Raw genomic sequence first — 15,110 nt, 5'->3', positions numbered from 1 at the left:
TAAAGAACTAAACGCTCAAAGGCAAAACCTTTGCAAATAAATATGAGTCATCTCTTATGAAGTCAGAGATAAGAGTTATTTGTTTTTTTAAAAAACACAGGAAATCAATACGCAGGTTCTCTCTATGCCATGAATAAGACTGAGCATTTGACCTGTGTGGACCTATCACCAATCCTGACACACACATCCTCCAATTCTTCAATCACAATGAGTTATGTGAAATTAACTTAGGTTTTTCATGTTTATTTAGCACACTGAGCAGATTCTCACAAGAAAAAAAAAAGGACCTAAACCATAAAAATGGGTAAATACATTACGTAACTTCAGAATACATGTGTAGCGATGTATACACATGCAATTTAAACTTTACTGCAGTATTATCCCTTGTAACACTACTTTGTAAAACACTGATCAGCAATAAGACATACGATGTTCAAACACCCATAGTAACAAAGTTTATGGCTTACGCGTTTATTGTATTTAACATTATTAACCCTGAGCCGGCGGGCCCTGCGCTTCCGGCAAAGGACGCGCTCACACCTAGAGCACAAACCCAGCATGACTCAGGGTATCTGCACGTAATCCCGTGGAAGCGAGCGGGGAAACAAGCACGTCGCTCCCGCTTGTTGCCCCCTGGCAATTTCTGATTTACTTAGCCAAATAAATGTAAAGTACTATGTCATACCATGAATGATTGATGTAAAGAACGTGCTTTTACTAAGCAGAATTACAAAACAACCTGCGGGCAGCACCTCGGCGGGGCGGCCTCCGGGCAGGTTCCGGTGTCCCTCAGGGCTCCGGCACCGCCCAGGGGACAACCGGGGGTTGTGCCGCGTCCCTTCCCTAGGTCAGTGCGGGGACAGCCGGGGCCAGACCCTGCGGGGGAGCCCAGCCAACCGCGCTTATCGGCGGGGCCCGGCCGGCACCGCCCCGCTATCGCACACCCGGAACGCGGCACAGGGAGCGCGGCGGGCCCGCGGCCGCCCCGGCTGTTACCGGCCGCCCCCGCCCCGGCAGCGCGGGGCCGCCCCGCCCGCACCGCGCCGCGTCCCGCCCCGGCCAATGGGCGGCGCCGGCGGGGGCCCCGCGGCGGCGGTTGGTCAGCGCCGCGGCCGTTGCGCCCCGCGGCCGCCCGGCACCGCCGCCCGCGCGCGGCTCCGCCTCCCGCCGCGGCCGCTGGCGCTGGGAGGCCCCACAGACGCCATTTCCTCGGCGCCCCCGCGGCGGCGCGGCTGCATCAGCGCTGACGTGAGGACGACGTGCGGCTCCGCCCGGCCCGGTCCCCCCCACCCCCTGTGACGGGGGCAGCACGTACAGGGCGGCGGGTGAGTGCGGGAGGGGGCGGGGACACGTGTGCGCGCAGCCCGACCCCCCGCGGGCCGGGAGCGGGGCAGCGCGGAGGGCAGCGGGCGGCGCGGCGGGCACGGCAGGCACGGGCAGGGACGGGCAGGGCAGGCGGGGGGCGCTGTGCCGCGCTTGGCTCAGCCCCGCCGCGGGAGCGCGCGGGAGGCGGCGGGGGCGCGTCCCCGTCGGCAGCCGGGAGCGCGCTGCGCTCGGGGACGGCCGCGCGGAGCCCGCTCGGCGCTGTGGGGCGGCCCCGAGGCGGCTGCGCATCCCGGGAATTCCGGAGGGGCTGCCGGAGCGCCGGCTTCGCTGCGGCCCGGGAGCTACGGCGTTCGCCGGGCTCCGGCAGGCGGTGGCTCCAGCGCTTGCTCGGGCCACCGGCTCGGCTTGCCCGGCGATGCGGCTCGGGCAGCGCCTGCCCGCTGCGGGCAGAGCACCCCGGACGGCCCCTCCTGGCGTCTCGCCCCGGCCGAGGGGAGCGGGGGTGCCCGGTGGCGTTTGCCCCTCAGTCCGTTACTCCCGGTTATAACCTTGCCCACAGAGCTTTCGGAGCTGGGTCAGAACAGGTGGGGAGGGATCACAGTGGGTTTTGTGAGTCCGAAGTCTTGCTTGAAACTTTTGTCTGCGTCCCCTACTGCTGTGATAGCATCAGTCTTAGGGCTGAGCGCAGCCGCATGTAGGTGATTCCACGGGGACTGATGCTGGAGTGATCTCTGGCCTGCCTGACGCTGGTTCGGCTCCTCTGGAGGGGGCCGTGTGTCCGCTCACATCAGGTTCAGTTCCTCTTCTTATCGGCTCTGCCCTGCGCTGTCAGCATGGATGGATTGGCAGGTGCCGAGGGGCCAGGTAGCATTGCCTGTGCTCACAGTAATGGCACGTTGGGGTTTGCAGAGTTTGGGGTTTCGGGTTTAGCTGAGGTGTTCAGGGAAGAAAATAGGGGAATAAGAATGTAGGAGACGCTGAAACCTTAGTGATGAAGCTTCTTGTGATGAACCTTAGTGATGATACTGAAAACTGAAAGTTTGCACTTCAAAATTGGGTCTGTTTACTGTTGCACATTTTACTTGACTGACTTCTGTGATCACCTTATCACTGGTGTCCTTCATGGCTCCAGGGTGGTAAACAGTTATAACAGTGCTGATACAAAACACAGTGTCTGAAACAAGTGTATTCTGAGAGTTTCCACACTCACTGTGGGGTCATCAATAAATGCAGAACAGGTGTTTGTAAATTCACATTCTTGCTTTCTAGTAACTCCCCTGTGAATAAAAGCCTTCAAAGAGATTTGGAACAAGGGCTGAAACATAATTTTTAGCCTCTTACGACTGATTTCCTTTGTATCAAACCACATTTGTAAGCAGTCCCTGATGTATAAAGGATGGTTGAAATAAAAAAGTTGTTTTTAAAAATGCCTCTGGGTATTTATTTAGACAGTCACACACTTCCAAAATACTTTAGCAATATGCAAATATTTTAGCAATCTGCTTTGCAGTATAATTTCACCAATAGACATTAAATATTATGTTGATATGCAGACAAACAGCAGTACTGGGAGGAGTCAAAGGATTCCTGTGCTCTTTATTGCAAAGGAATGTGTCTTGCTAGGGGTGCTATCCTTCATCTCTTACCTATGGGCAAAAATATAAAGAATTCACACCTTTAGCTGTAAATCGCTTTTAATTTTCTGGGAAAAACTTCCTGTTTTCCTCTAGCTGATTCCAGTTGTCAGATTTCTCCTGTCAGGAGTGGTTCATCTGATCACAGTTGAAGAAGCTTTTGATGTGCAATGCATGCATCACCTTAATCAGTGTTTATCTGATTAGTAATCAGTATTCTTAATCAGTATTTGTCAGTGCTACTGACCACTCACCTGCTGTCCATTAGTCTCAGTGACTACAGTAAACATGTACTTACATACATTGAAATGTTCCAAGTTTGGTGAGAGTTAAACTTCCTGCCAGATGCTGAAGATCTCTTTCCAATATTGTAGGAAGAAGCAGGTATCTTTGCTTCATTATGCAAAACCATTTTTGTCCCATTTTTATGTGTGTGCGGAGGTGTAACTTGTTGATTAATTTAAAAATCCAGACTAGTATTTAAAATTATTGTTCAGTCTTTGTAAGTAGCTAAGATAAAAAAATATAAGGAAAAATGTATTAATACTGAGTATAAGACTAAAAGGTGTATATAATGAGTCATACAATGAAGAAAAACATAATTTTACACAGGACCCAAGACCACTTACTTTAAACTATTTGCTAACTTTTCCTTTAAAAACAGAAGGAAGGTTATGTAAACTTTTAAGTGTGATATGTACTCCTACTATAGACTTTTATAAAGGATTTTAAGGGCTTGGCAGAAAATTCTGTTTTTCTTTCTTGGAAACTTAATAGCGATGAGTATGTTGGAATTTGCTTGCAATGCAGACTAGTTGAGTGTGATATGCATGGAAACTGTTTTCTGGATTGGATTAGTAACAGTTTGATGCCACAGTCTGTATTGCTGGTGTTTTAAAAAAAGCGTAGTTATAGTATTGCTCAGTATTTTTTCTTAGTATGTATTAAAAAGTTTGATGTATTCATGTTGACATGATATGTAGTACAGGAAATAAAACCCCTGTACAATTGAGGTTATAAAAGTGCTCTGAAGACAGTGACAGCCCAGTCTGAAATTCAGGAGTTCCAAGCCCACGGGCAGTGGCAGAGCTCAGAGTGGCTGTGCCACCGCTGACCCTGCAGGCTCAAATGACTGCAGCTGACCTGCTCCTGGCAGCTCAGGGATCCCATGGTTGTGTCTGTCACTCCTGATCTTGGAACACGTCTGCACTGGGATACTCATGTGCTGGTTTGTCTGAAGTCATGGTTCTCACTGAAGTGTTATGCTGAGATAGCTCGTGTATCTTTTAAAATTACTCATATACTTCATTATTTTTGTTTTGTTTTTTTTTTAGGCTGTGAGTGGATCTTTATATTTGGATGTTGTTTTAAGTCAAGTCACTATTTGGTCACAGAGGTTGTCAAAAAGAAGCAGGTTTGAGCTTATCTAGGAAAAGTATTTTACTGTGTTTCAGAGTAGTGATTGCATTTTATGGCAGTCAAATTTTCAGACTTTACTCCACCCTACTAAATATTTCAATTAAGCAATCATTTGTATTGAGAGTCAGAATATACACAATTATAGATGGAAAATCTATATAAATTCTGGAGTTTTCCAAGTATATCATAAATCTTAATTATATTTGTCACTCCACTGATATGTATCATTCTTGCTGTTGTTTTTCTAACTAAAGATAAATAATCAAAAAGTACACCCCTTTCTCTGAACTGCTTTTTGCAAAATATGAGGAATAACTTTGTTAGATTTCCTGCTGCACCGATGCTCTTTTTGTTACTTTTTGCTAACGTAGCACAGCACTGCAAATGAATGGTCTTGGGGAGAAAAATCCTGATAAAGTAGAAGTAAATACATTTTTATACTGTTCTGCAATCAGTGAGAAATTAAGCTAAAAACCAGGAACTAAATTTTTTCCAAGATGAAAACTGACACTTTCTGTGTAAAATTTCTATGAAATGCACTCAGTGGGAATAACAGTCCTTGGGTTTTTTGTTGTTTGTTTTTGGTTTTTTGTGGTTTTTTTCAGCAATAGGTTTTCTGTGACAGATGGCTCTGGATACAAAAATACTTCAGGGCCTTCATAAAGTGAATTAATTCTGGCTATATTCCCATCTTTAGGAAGAGATTACAATGAATATGTTGCCAGTACCTAGGCATTATTTATTCTTCCTTGGTGTCTGAGCTATTCTGAAGCTTATTCTTACATGAACCACATAAACCTTTCATATTTGAGACTTTATGGGTGGCCCTAGTTTACAAAGGAAGAACTTTTGTGCCCTGCTTTATTTTTGTTATTATATTGCACATGTATAAAACCAGAATATTATAATTAGGTAACATCTTATAGAAAATTATGGTGAAAAGTTTGATGAAAACATTTTCCCCAGAGCTGGTAGACTTTGGTAAATTTCAGTAGATATTTAATTAGATTGCATCTAAACAAAAAGGTAATTAGTGGTAACTAGCAAGAGAAAAATGTAGAAAAATTTTAGTTGTCAAATAGCTCCCTATGACTCTAATCTGAATTGGTACTGGCATAGGGTATGTAACTTCTCTGAGCAGAAATACTTATGTTAACCCATAAAATGTTAAATTGCTTTGCAGCTTCACTACCATTAGCTATAGTACTGTTAAATCTGGTCAGTAGAGTACCATTTGAGGCATATAAGCTAGAAATATGCTTCTCTACATCATTTGACTGGTTATCTTTTCATATTTTCATGCCTTTATTTTGGGCAAAATTTTGATTTTTATAAAACTAATAAAAATTGTTCTCTCCAAAGACTGTGGAATGTTCTATAAAATAGTGCCACAAAAGGAGTTTGGTTCACATTTAATTTGATTTAATGTAACAGAGCCTCAGAGTCAGGTGGGTAGCAGTCCTTGCCTGCCTCTTGCATCTCTCAGTCGAAGTCCTGAGAAGAAACCAGAGTAGCTATCAGAAATAATTGAACTTTGGCCTCAGGCTTGTCATCCCCTAGTTACAGAAACTGAACCTGGGGAACCAAGATTTGCTGCCTCTTAAATCTCTCACTAATATCATGTCTTCCTTTTGAGGCTGTCAGTGTTGTGTAAGTAGGGTGTAGGTGGGAGCGTGCCTGCAGGGCGCCCTGCCTGCCTCTGCCTGACCCTGTCCTGTCTCTGTTCTGTTTGTAAACTGACCTGTTGCCATGGCAATGTTTGACATCACCTGTTCAATGTTGCACCTTCAGTGCAGGGTTTGGTAGGAGAGAAAGGGAGCCGAAGAGATCCAAGCTCTTGTTTTAAAACTCACACCTTCCGTTATGACTAAGTGTGCCAAGAAATATCGAAAAGGAGCTGTCAGGTAATTGCATTTTTATATAGCAGATATGTAGCAGATTTGGAAGTTTTCTCTACAAAGTTTAAACTCTTACTTTAAAATGAGGGTCAGCAAGTTCTTAGTTTTCAATAAAATCTATCCTACTTTTAAACCTATAAAGTGAGAAGAATTGCTGTGGCTCCTGAGCCATGAGTAGTTTACAGACAATTCAAGTGTAGATGCCAGCAGGGAATAGGTTCAAGAGGGCTGTAGCAGCCCATGAGGCTCAAGGGACCTTCTGTGGGCAGCACTGCATGGGACCCTGGCACTCTGCTTGTCCCTCCCTGAGAGCCATCTCCAGAAATGCCTCTCCCTGCATCTTCCCAAAATACTTGTTTTAGAACTCCTGGGTATATGAGTGAATGTTTTAATACGGGGGAATGAAGAAAGGATTTCATTTTGACAGAAATATATTTATTTTCTGTCTGCTCCAAATATAGTTTGAAATTATTTTCCCTAGCTGCCTGATATACCTCCCTGTATTGAGTTATTTAAATATGTATGTACTTACTTTTAGACTGATGACCATGGAAATGGTTGAACAGGATGACAATGCAGTGGATTCTCTGACAGAGAGAAGTGCTGGTCACCTTCAGAATCAGCCAGGCCAGAATCAGATTTCCTCAGGATCTGAGGTAAGTTGAAGTGTAGAAAGATGAGAAGAATCAATGAAGTGATATTCAGAGCTGCTACGATTTTTAAACAATCAATTTTTATGGTATTCTCATGTTTTATAAGTCTTGGTATTAAATAGGAAAAATATAACAAAGGTATACTGGAAAATATGCCTTCAGTAGTTAACAAAGGACTAATATAACATCAGGTCTGTTAGAAAGTAACATTTTTAGGAGCCCTTTCAGACAAGAGTCATCAATAGACAAAGAGGGTTTTTTCTTTCACTTTCACAAGGCGATTGTTATAGAGATGGGATACAGTCTTAAGGAATTGAGGTGGCTACAAGATCAAACATATCTAAACCGTTTGTGTATCTTGAAGATGTGTTGTATAACAAAAATAGAAACATGAATAAAAATAGCCATGGTTCTTTCCTAGTTCCAGTTTTTGTACAGAATCTATTTAATCTAATTGCAAGTACATTTTTAATGTGTGCTTGTTTTGTTTCATCCCTGTGTATCCAATCTGGACTTCTAAAAGTATACATTACATGTTTCCTGTGGATTATTGTTTGGTTGTTAATGGATAGAAGATTATATAGTAACAATTCTCAAACATTAAAAATATGTACTGTAATACTCAACACTTGAGAGGAATAGTGTTCTGACAGTACTTAGATTTATAGCTTCAGAAAAGTGTATGGACCATTTAAAAGGATTTTCAAAAGCCCTTTGTTAAATAAAAGAAATTATTTTAAAAAACGTCTTACCAAATTGTTTTCATCATTAGAAGTTATTTACTAAAATTTGATGCCATGTATTTGTTATGTTAGATACTTGATTTACATTGTAGGTACATTTTTAAAACTGAAAGCAGCTGCTTTTTTGTCAGATCTTCTGGCACAAAGTAGACTGCAAAATGTTTATCAACCTTTTTTTGTTGGTTTTGATGCATGCAGCATTGGGAGTATTGCTTGTTCAGCTTTTTTTTTTTTTTTCTTTAAGAATTTTATTTGATTTGCTCTGTTGATGTCATCCTCTCATTTCTTCTTTAGTAGTTCTGTTCAGATTTTCATAGGATGGTTGATATGTAAAATTTATTGGCTTGTGCAGTAGTCTCTGGAGAAGACAGCTGTGAATTCTGTCACTTGGGATTTTTAGTGTTGGTCCAAAGGTGTCCCAAATGCTGCAGGAGAGTTTTTGCACTCCTATATTGTGCAGTGTATAACACTTCTATGTTTGTCTGCTTTTAATGCTTGAGTACTGTGTGTGAAGGTTCAGCTGTAGGGGGTATGGGTCTCATACCTTACAGTTAAAATGAGTAACTCTGAAATATTGATGAATCTCCTTCAATTAACATTGAACCAAAACTTGCACCTCAGTTTGAAGGCTGGGTGTAACAGTCTGGAAACAGACTGGTTTTGGTTAGATGGCTCAGAGAGCTGTCCTGGAGCTGGCAGAGCTGCTTAGCACGTGTGGCTGGAGCTGCTGTCCCTGTCAGGCTCCCAGACAGGCAGGGTTGGTGCTGCCATCCCTCTCTGAGGGTTTGGGCTCCCAGACAGGCAGGGTTGGTGCTGTTGTCCCTGTCAGGCTCCCAGACAAGCAGGGTTGGTGCTGCTGTCCCTGTCAGGCTCCCAGACAAGCAGGGTTGGTGCTGCTGTCCCTGTCAGGCTCCCAGACAAGCAGGGTTGGTGCTGCTGTCCCTGTCAGGCTCTCAGACAAGCGAGGTTGGTGCTGCTGTCCCTGTCAGACTCCCAGACAAGTGGGGTTGATGCTGCCATCCCTCTCTGAGGGTTTGGGCTCCCAGACAAGCAGGGTTGGTGCTGCCATCCCTCTCTTAAGGGTTTGGGCTCCCAGACAGGCAGGGTTGATGCTGCTGTCCCTCTGTGAGGGTTTGGGCTCCCAGACAAGCAGGGTTGGTGCTGCCATCCCTCTCTGAGGGTTTGGGCTCCCAGACAAGCAGGGTTGGTGCTGCCATCCCTCTCCTGGGCTCTGGGCCTGTGCCCATCTCCTCAGCCGCTGGCTCGCGGGGCCTGCAGCCCTCACACACCCTCAGTCCTTCAGGCTGCTGTGCCCCCAGCATTTGTTGTGGTGAAGCTGCCCAGACAGAGCACTTGCTGCTGCCAGGCCTTTTGAGACACTGCTTTGGGTTAAGATGAGTAGGATTTTCTTAGCCTGTGTTCCTACCTGGCTGGCTTGGAAGGTGAGGAGCTTTGTCATGGAGAGCTGGGCCTGGTGTTGAGGGATAAAGCCCACTGGAGGCCCCTGTATGGAACATCTGACTGGATTTGTGGTGGTCCACATGGGAAGTTTGTGTGTTTCTGAGGAATTCATGGCTGTGCCTGTGTATTTTGACTATTACAGAGGAGCAGAGAACTCTTATCCCTCTTTGTCCTGTGTAGGAGTGCAGTTAAGAGATGTCAGCTACTGCAGGTGACTGAAGCATCTTGTGCCAACTTCCAGTTTTCCCTCCTACTAATTTTGTTGCAAATATGCAGAAATAGTAGAAAAGAATGACTTGATTCTTACTGAGAGCAAAAATGCCTGGTCACTGAAACTGAGGGCTCCTTTTCAAATATCTCCAAGGGAGTGGGGAGATGGCAGCTTTGTTTGTGTTTTTCTAACAAAATATTTGCTCAACCTTGGTTTTGGTCAGTCAGAAGTAAACCATTTTAATACACTGTCTTTTAATTTGGGGTTTTCTGTGTATTATCAAAGAAATAATTGTAGAAGGGTCAAGCTTGGGAGGAACCTTTTAAGATTATCTAGTCTGACCTGCCTGTGCAAGCAGTGTCAGCCAGAACTGTGTCTGCCTGGGATGTAAATGTCTCCAAGGATGGAGTCTCTAGCACCTCTCTGGGCATCTGTCCCAGCAGGTGACTGCCCTTCCAGTAAAACAGGTGGAGTTTTTATGTCCAGATGGAATGTTGTAATGGTTTTTAATGTGCTTGATATTTAATTGAATTATGGCCTTGGCCAGGGAGTGACTAGTAAAATGCCGAGGGATACAACTACATAGGAGGTGGACATCCTTTTTTTTCTTCTTCTTGAGGGGCAGCTGACTTATTTTCCCCTCCTCTATAGGCTTTTTAAAGAAATACCTGCCATTTAGTTTTGAAAGGATGAACCAAATACTTCAGAAGATGATAATCTTTAGAGATTGTTTTGTGCTGAAGATTTTAATGTCTCCTCTGTTGGGAGAGAGAGGAGACGTTAAGAATGTGCGGGCTGGAGCACTATGGTGTGATGGGATGACCTCCAATGCTACAAAGGACCTACTGTACATTATTTGTAGATGAAAAAATAGTGTTTGGAATTTTTTTTCACTTGTGTCATAGTTACTGCTGTATTCTCCTGCGATTTTTTGCTGCTGAAAGTAGAGTTACTTTTTCTACTAAAGCAAAAATGAGTGAATTTGAAACTAGCAAAGATGAGATGCACTTTTTGTCCATTAAATGGTTGTTTTCAAAATGAAATGTTGTACTGTAGAATCAGTTTCTAGTTGCATTTCTTGCATCTGTCACTTTTAGCCAGTTGAATCATTGACATGGTAATATTTTTCTGATCCAGCTACCAGAATAAATAGGTAAGAAAGTAAAATTATTGGTGGCTGTCTTTAGAAGCTGTTGAAGATGTGCCCAACACCTGTACAAAGCTTGATGTCTTTGAGGCAAGAGCAGAGGTGTGAGATGGAAAATTTCTCAACCTGTTTTGAGATGAGCCCCATGGTTGTCTCACATGCCCAGATCATCTGTTGCTATATATAGAGGTGTACTTACAAGGAGGTAAAATTGTATTGGAATATTCTGATAGTGTTGATGGTAGTCAAACTTACATCTTGGAAGATGTAAATCTGCAATGGTATTCAGAGAGAAATTAGGTGTTCCTTTTTCAGGATTTCTAGAAGCCAGTCTGTGTTTCTGTGTGCTCAGCTACCCTAAATGTAACTATAACAATGTAAGATCAATGTACTTTAGCCCTTCTCAGGTTTGATAAAAACACTTTCAGTTGTGTTTTCTTTTTTCTTTAATCCTACATCTTGATGGGCTGCTCTTTGATTCACTTTTTGTTAACCTTGTCATGTTGTCTATCAGTAGGGCTGTCTGCTGACCTTGTCTGAGATACCATCTGTTGGCCCCTTGGTGCTGGCCCTGAATTAGACATATGTCAGGGTTTACAATGTGAGAACTGCTGTCAGTGAGCATTGGGAGAGTTTCAGGGAGGTTTTCAGAGCCTGGAGTGAGTACCTATTGCAAGCTGGGACCGTTCAAGTTTAGCACTTTGGGGGGTTGTCCTTGTGGGCTTTTGATATCAAACAGTGTTAAATTTTACTCCCTGGAGATTGAGACTATGGGGGTTTGCTAGGCTGTTGTAAGCAAGGCTCTAAACCAGCCTGCCAAATGCAAATGCTGGCCATTTAGCAAAGTTGATGTTAGAGGATTATAAACATGCAGATGTTTCATCATTTCGTGCTTCCTTGAAGCATATGGTGACCAAATGTCTGGAGTCAGCCTAACCTTATTTTCCTTGAAAGTAGGTGCTGCTGTTTTGGCTTTGGAATTGATCAAAACATCTGTCTCCAGCTTTTCCTCATAGATGGTACTCGGTGCCCAAATGTGGCAGATCCTTGGTTCTTTTGTTAAATCCAGCGTGGATTTGCCTTGGCTTTTCCTTTTCCAGAATTGCTTTTCACTTTACTTCTAGAGTCCTTGTAGTACTTGGAGTCTGCAGCAGGGGCAGAAATCAGATGGGCCTGTGTCCTGAGTTCTGCATTTGGCAGTGTTGAGGGTATGAGGGGTTGAATGTGAAGGTAACCTCTCCAGTACTTGGCAGGGGAAGGATATCTGACATTGACAGGATATCCAGGATAACTGTTCAGATGGACCATGTATCTTGAAGTGAGATGAATGGTGGGCAGCCTCTTTCTCTGCAAGAGTGTGTGCCTCAGTAGCAAGGTAGTACCTGGTCATTCTTGCTGGCTACTTTTCTCCCCCCACATAGAAGAGGGAGCACTTACATTTCCAAATACCTGAAATATGGGACCATACTGCTATTATGGTTGCATGGTTGATATTTATTGAAGCTATTGGATGTGAGTATTGCATGCCTAGGAGCACAGAACCCATAGAGGGTGTTAAGCTTCCCCTCAGCCTCTGTGTCCCTGACTTGCCTTTGTGGATTGTTTTCAGTTGCTGTGCCAGTCCTTGAAGTAACGATGTTAAAGGTAGCATTGCTCATCACTGATGTCAGAAACAAATTTCTTTGCCAGGTCTGTTTCAGTCAGGATTTATGCATGATAGCATGAAAATGTCCTAGTGTGTCAGTTCACGCAGGAAAATTCAGCTTGAAAAGTGTAAAGGGAAATCTGAATCAAAATTCTAATAATAATTTCTAATATTTATAAAAGAGATGCAGAATATGAGCCTTGAAAATTTTATAATACTACCATCTCCTCTTCCCTTAGGATTTAAACCCCTTTTTAATCTCTTATCTGAATTAATGGAAACAAAACAATTTCTCCTTTAAACTTTAGTCCAAAAGAGTATTAGCTGAATCAAGTTGTCTTTTTTTTCCCCCTGTGGGGTTGTACTGAATAAGGAGCTTTAAAATGAATGTAGTTTCTTAATCTCAAGTACTGGATTATTTCCTGATTATGTGTGACGGACCCATTGTGTACCAAAAAGAAACTTTGAAACTGTTCACCTTTTACTGTTTTATGGCTGTACTCAGAAAGTTCTTTCTGACCCGCTGAGTATTGTATCAAATGGCAATTCTCACAAAGAGAACACTAAATGGAAAGGTTTGGTGAAATTGCCTTTATAATGTTTTGGAAAGTTAGCATGCTATGTAAACATTTCCACTGCTCTGTGATCACTGCTTGAAGCTTGGCTTTAGGATGTAAGCTTTGGAAGCTTCATATCTTTGAGACTTTCTGGAGCTTAATCTCAAATATGTATTTCTGAGAAATTTCTCGTAATATTAATATTATTTGTTGAATAGATTGGGAAGAAGGTTTGTATGTCCTATTTCCCTGTTACTATTTCATGCCATTTAAGGAATAATTTAAGGAACTCATTTCAGGGTTAAAAATGCCCTCAATTGTTCTGTTTTCTGAAAAGTGGTTCAGTTTCCTACAACACTGAACAATTGCATAGTGAATGTTGACGAGATCCTGTCTTTGTTTCCGAGAAACATTATTTCTGCAAGGTAATTTGAACCAACATCATGACTTTTTGATAGCAGTGCCTCTTAATAGTAGTTAAAATTGTTTACTTTATTTAAGAAGGGAATTATTTCCTAGACAAGCAGTATCTTATGGATCAGGAATGAAAACTGCTTTTATATTTGGATTAAAAAAACCAGCTCAGTGTTAAATATGTAAAAATTACAAAAGTTTCTTTAACTTTTTTTTTTATATGCAGCATTCTTCATGTTTTTCTTCTTACTCTCATCTCATTTTATGTTTACTGCTCATAGCAGTTACCTTTGGAGCTGTGAACAAAGCTAGGAAGGGAGTAATAACAATTTTATATTTGAGTCTGATTTTATTGTTGAGTGTGCAGAATATAGAAATAAGACTTTTCAGTGCAGTTTAATTGAAAACCACAACATTTCTTTTTATTATATAGTTTATGTTTGCCATTGTTTTCCTTTTCCGAGTTTAGAGATATTTCATCACATAAATTGAGATCAATCACAGTGTTTTCCCTTTGCATCACTGCTTGTTTCTGTTAATAGATTTAACAGTAAAAGCACAAATATTGAACTATTTCTTAGCCCATAGGTGTTAAGCTGTTTCTCAGCCCATTAGTCCTCAGCACTGAGGGTTGAGAGTCACAGGCTGGGGAAAGCTGTTCTATGGCTGTGCTAGGCTTAGAGAAGATTCAGCTGTTCTTTATTTTTGTTGTTGTTTGAAGCACTGATACACTCCAGCTCTCCTTTTCTTGATACATAAAATTATATATATAACAGGAGTCCGTTAAACTAAATGAGTTTACAAATCCTTCTATGGCTTTATTTAACAGGATGGTTTTTCACTATCTGAAGAATTCTCATGTCTCTTGAGACATCCATCCAAAAAGCATAATTTCTTACCTAATAATTTTTTTCTTCCTAAGTCTGCCCTTTATGTTATTGCAGTGACATTCCACTCCAGTGAATATGTGTGGGTTTTGTTGCATTTCTGGAGGTTCTTCCTAACCTTCATGCTGGCAACAGCAGATCTGGTGTGTGATGTCTGAGGGTTGGGTTTTTTTGATTGAAAGGAAAATACAAAGTCTCTGGAGAGAAAAAACCAAATAATTGCAGTTTGTTAGGCTACAGTTTTAAGCTTTCCTGACCATTTGGAAAGATACAGGTCTTTAGTACTTTTACTAGTAAAAGAATTTATTTTTGTGTGTGATAATTATATACATCTGAGCTTTTTTAGATGTGGCAACAAAATCAGTCTGTTTTAGCTATCACTGCTAAAAGCATTTTCTGAAGTCTTAAGCCATCTTACTTAAACATGATGATTGTAATTTTTGCAGGTTTCTGTAGCTGCTTCCAGTGCTGGAAGAGGATCTCCAGCTGTAACTCTAGTGCAGTTGCCTTCTGGTCAAACTGTTCATGTCCAGGGTGTCATTCAAGCCACACAGCCCTCAGTCATTCAGTCACCACACATGCAAGCTGTTCAGGTTAGCTTTTTTATTGTTACATTTTCATGAATATTTGGTACCTCATAATTCTTTTCCCAGCCCATCTTCAGTTTCTCTTCATTCCCACCAGTGCTGCAAGATTTACTCAGATGGCACAGGAAACAGCAGGGGGAAAGGTGGCAAACATCCAACCAGGAGCAGCTCTACAAGCATTGTGTAGCAATTCCTTAATGCTTCCTGTTTATCTTATAAGAAATTGTCTTGGAACTTGGGTCTGAACTTACGCAATAGCAAATTTGTGTCATAACACGGCCTTACTTCAGTGTATCCTGCAGTTTTTAATTTCTATTAAATGCTATGAACCTAGTGTTTCTAATGAGACTCTGAACTCATAAATATTGAAGTATCTGCTATTTTATTTTTGGAAAGGGTCTGGGCCTAGTAGAAGTAAGCATATTGTATCAAGTGGTTCCTTGTTTGGAGCCCCTATCAGACCCTGTTAGAGCATCTCATATTGCTTTTTGTGGATGTGGATACCAAAAATACAGCCTCAAAACACAC

At 42.4% G+C, this 15,110-nt stretch overlaps 1 protein-coding gene across 9 annotated transcripts in view; it reads left to right on the top strand.

The window, feature by feature from the left end:
- The first annotated feature begins 1,217 nt into the window (after positions 1-1,217).
- The window catches only part of CREM (cAMP responsive element modulator), a 35,285-nt gene continuing 21,392 nt past the window's right edge, over positions 1,218-15,110 (top strand). Inside the window, exons 1-3 of one of the 9 annotated variants that reach the window (XM_063148387.1) lie at positions 1,218-1,325; positions 6,816-6,933; positions 14,442-14,588. In XM_063148387.1, the coding sequence (XP_063004457.1) occupies positions 6,820-6,933; positions 14,442-14,588 (261 nt within the window). In that variant the 5' untranslated portion in view covers positions 1,218-1,325; positions 6,816-6,819. Of the gene's footprint in view, positions 1,326-6,169; positions 6,284-6,815; positions 6,934-14,441; positions 14,589-15,110 lie in introns of those variants that run through there. The other 8 variants (XM_063148402.1, XM_063148381.1, XM_063148374.1 and 5 more) reach the window with 8 other exon arrangements.

Source organism: Melospiza melodia, chromosome 1 (genome assembly GCF_035770615.1).
Source record: "Melospiza melodia melodia isolate bMelMel2 chromosome 1, bMelMel2.pri, whole genome shotgun sequence".
NCBI lineage: Eukaryota > Metazoa > Chordata > Aves > Passeriformes > Passerellidae > Melospiza > Melospiza melodia.
Note: the sequence above shows the minus strand (reverse complement) of the source record. Positions and strands in the feature narration are given on the sequence as shown.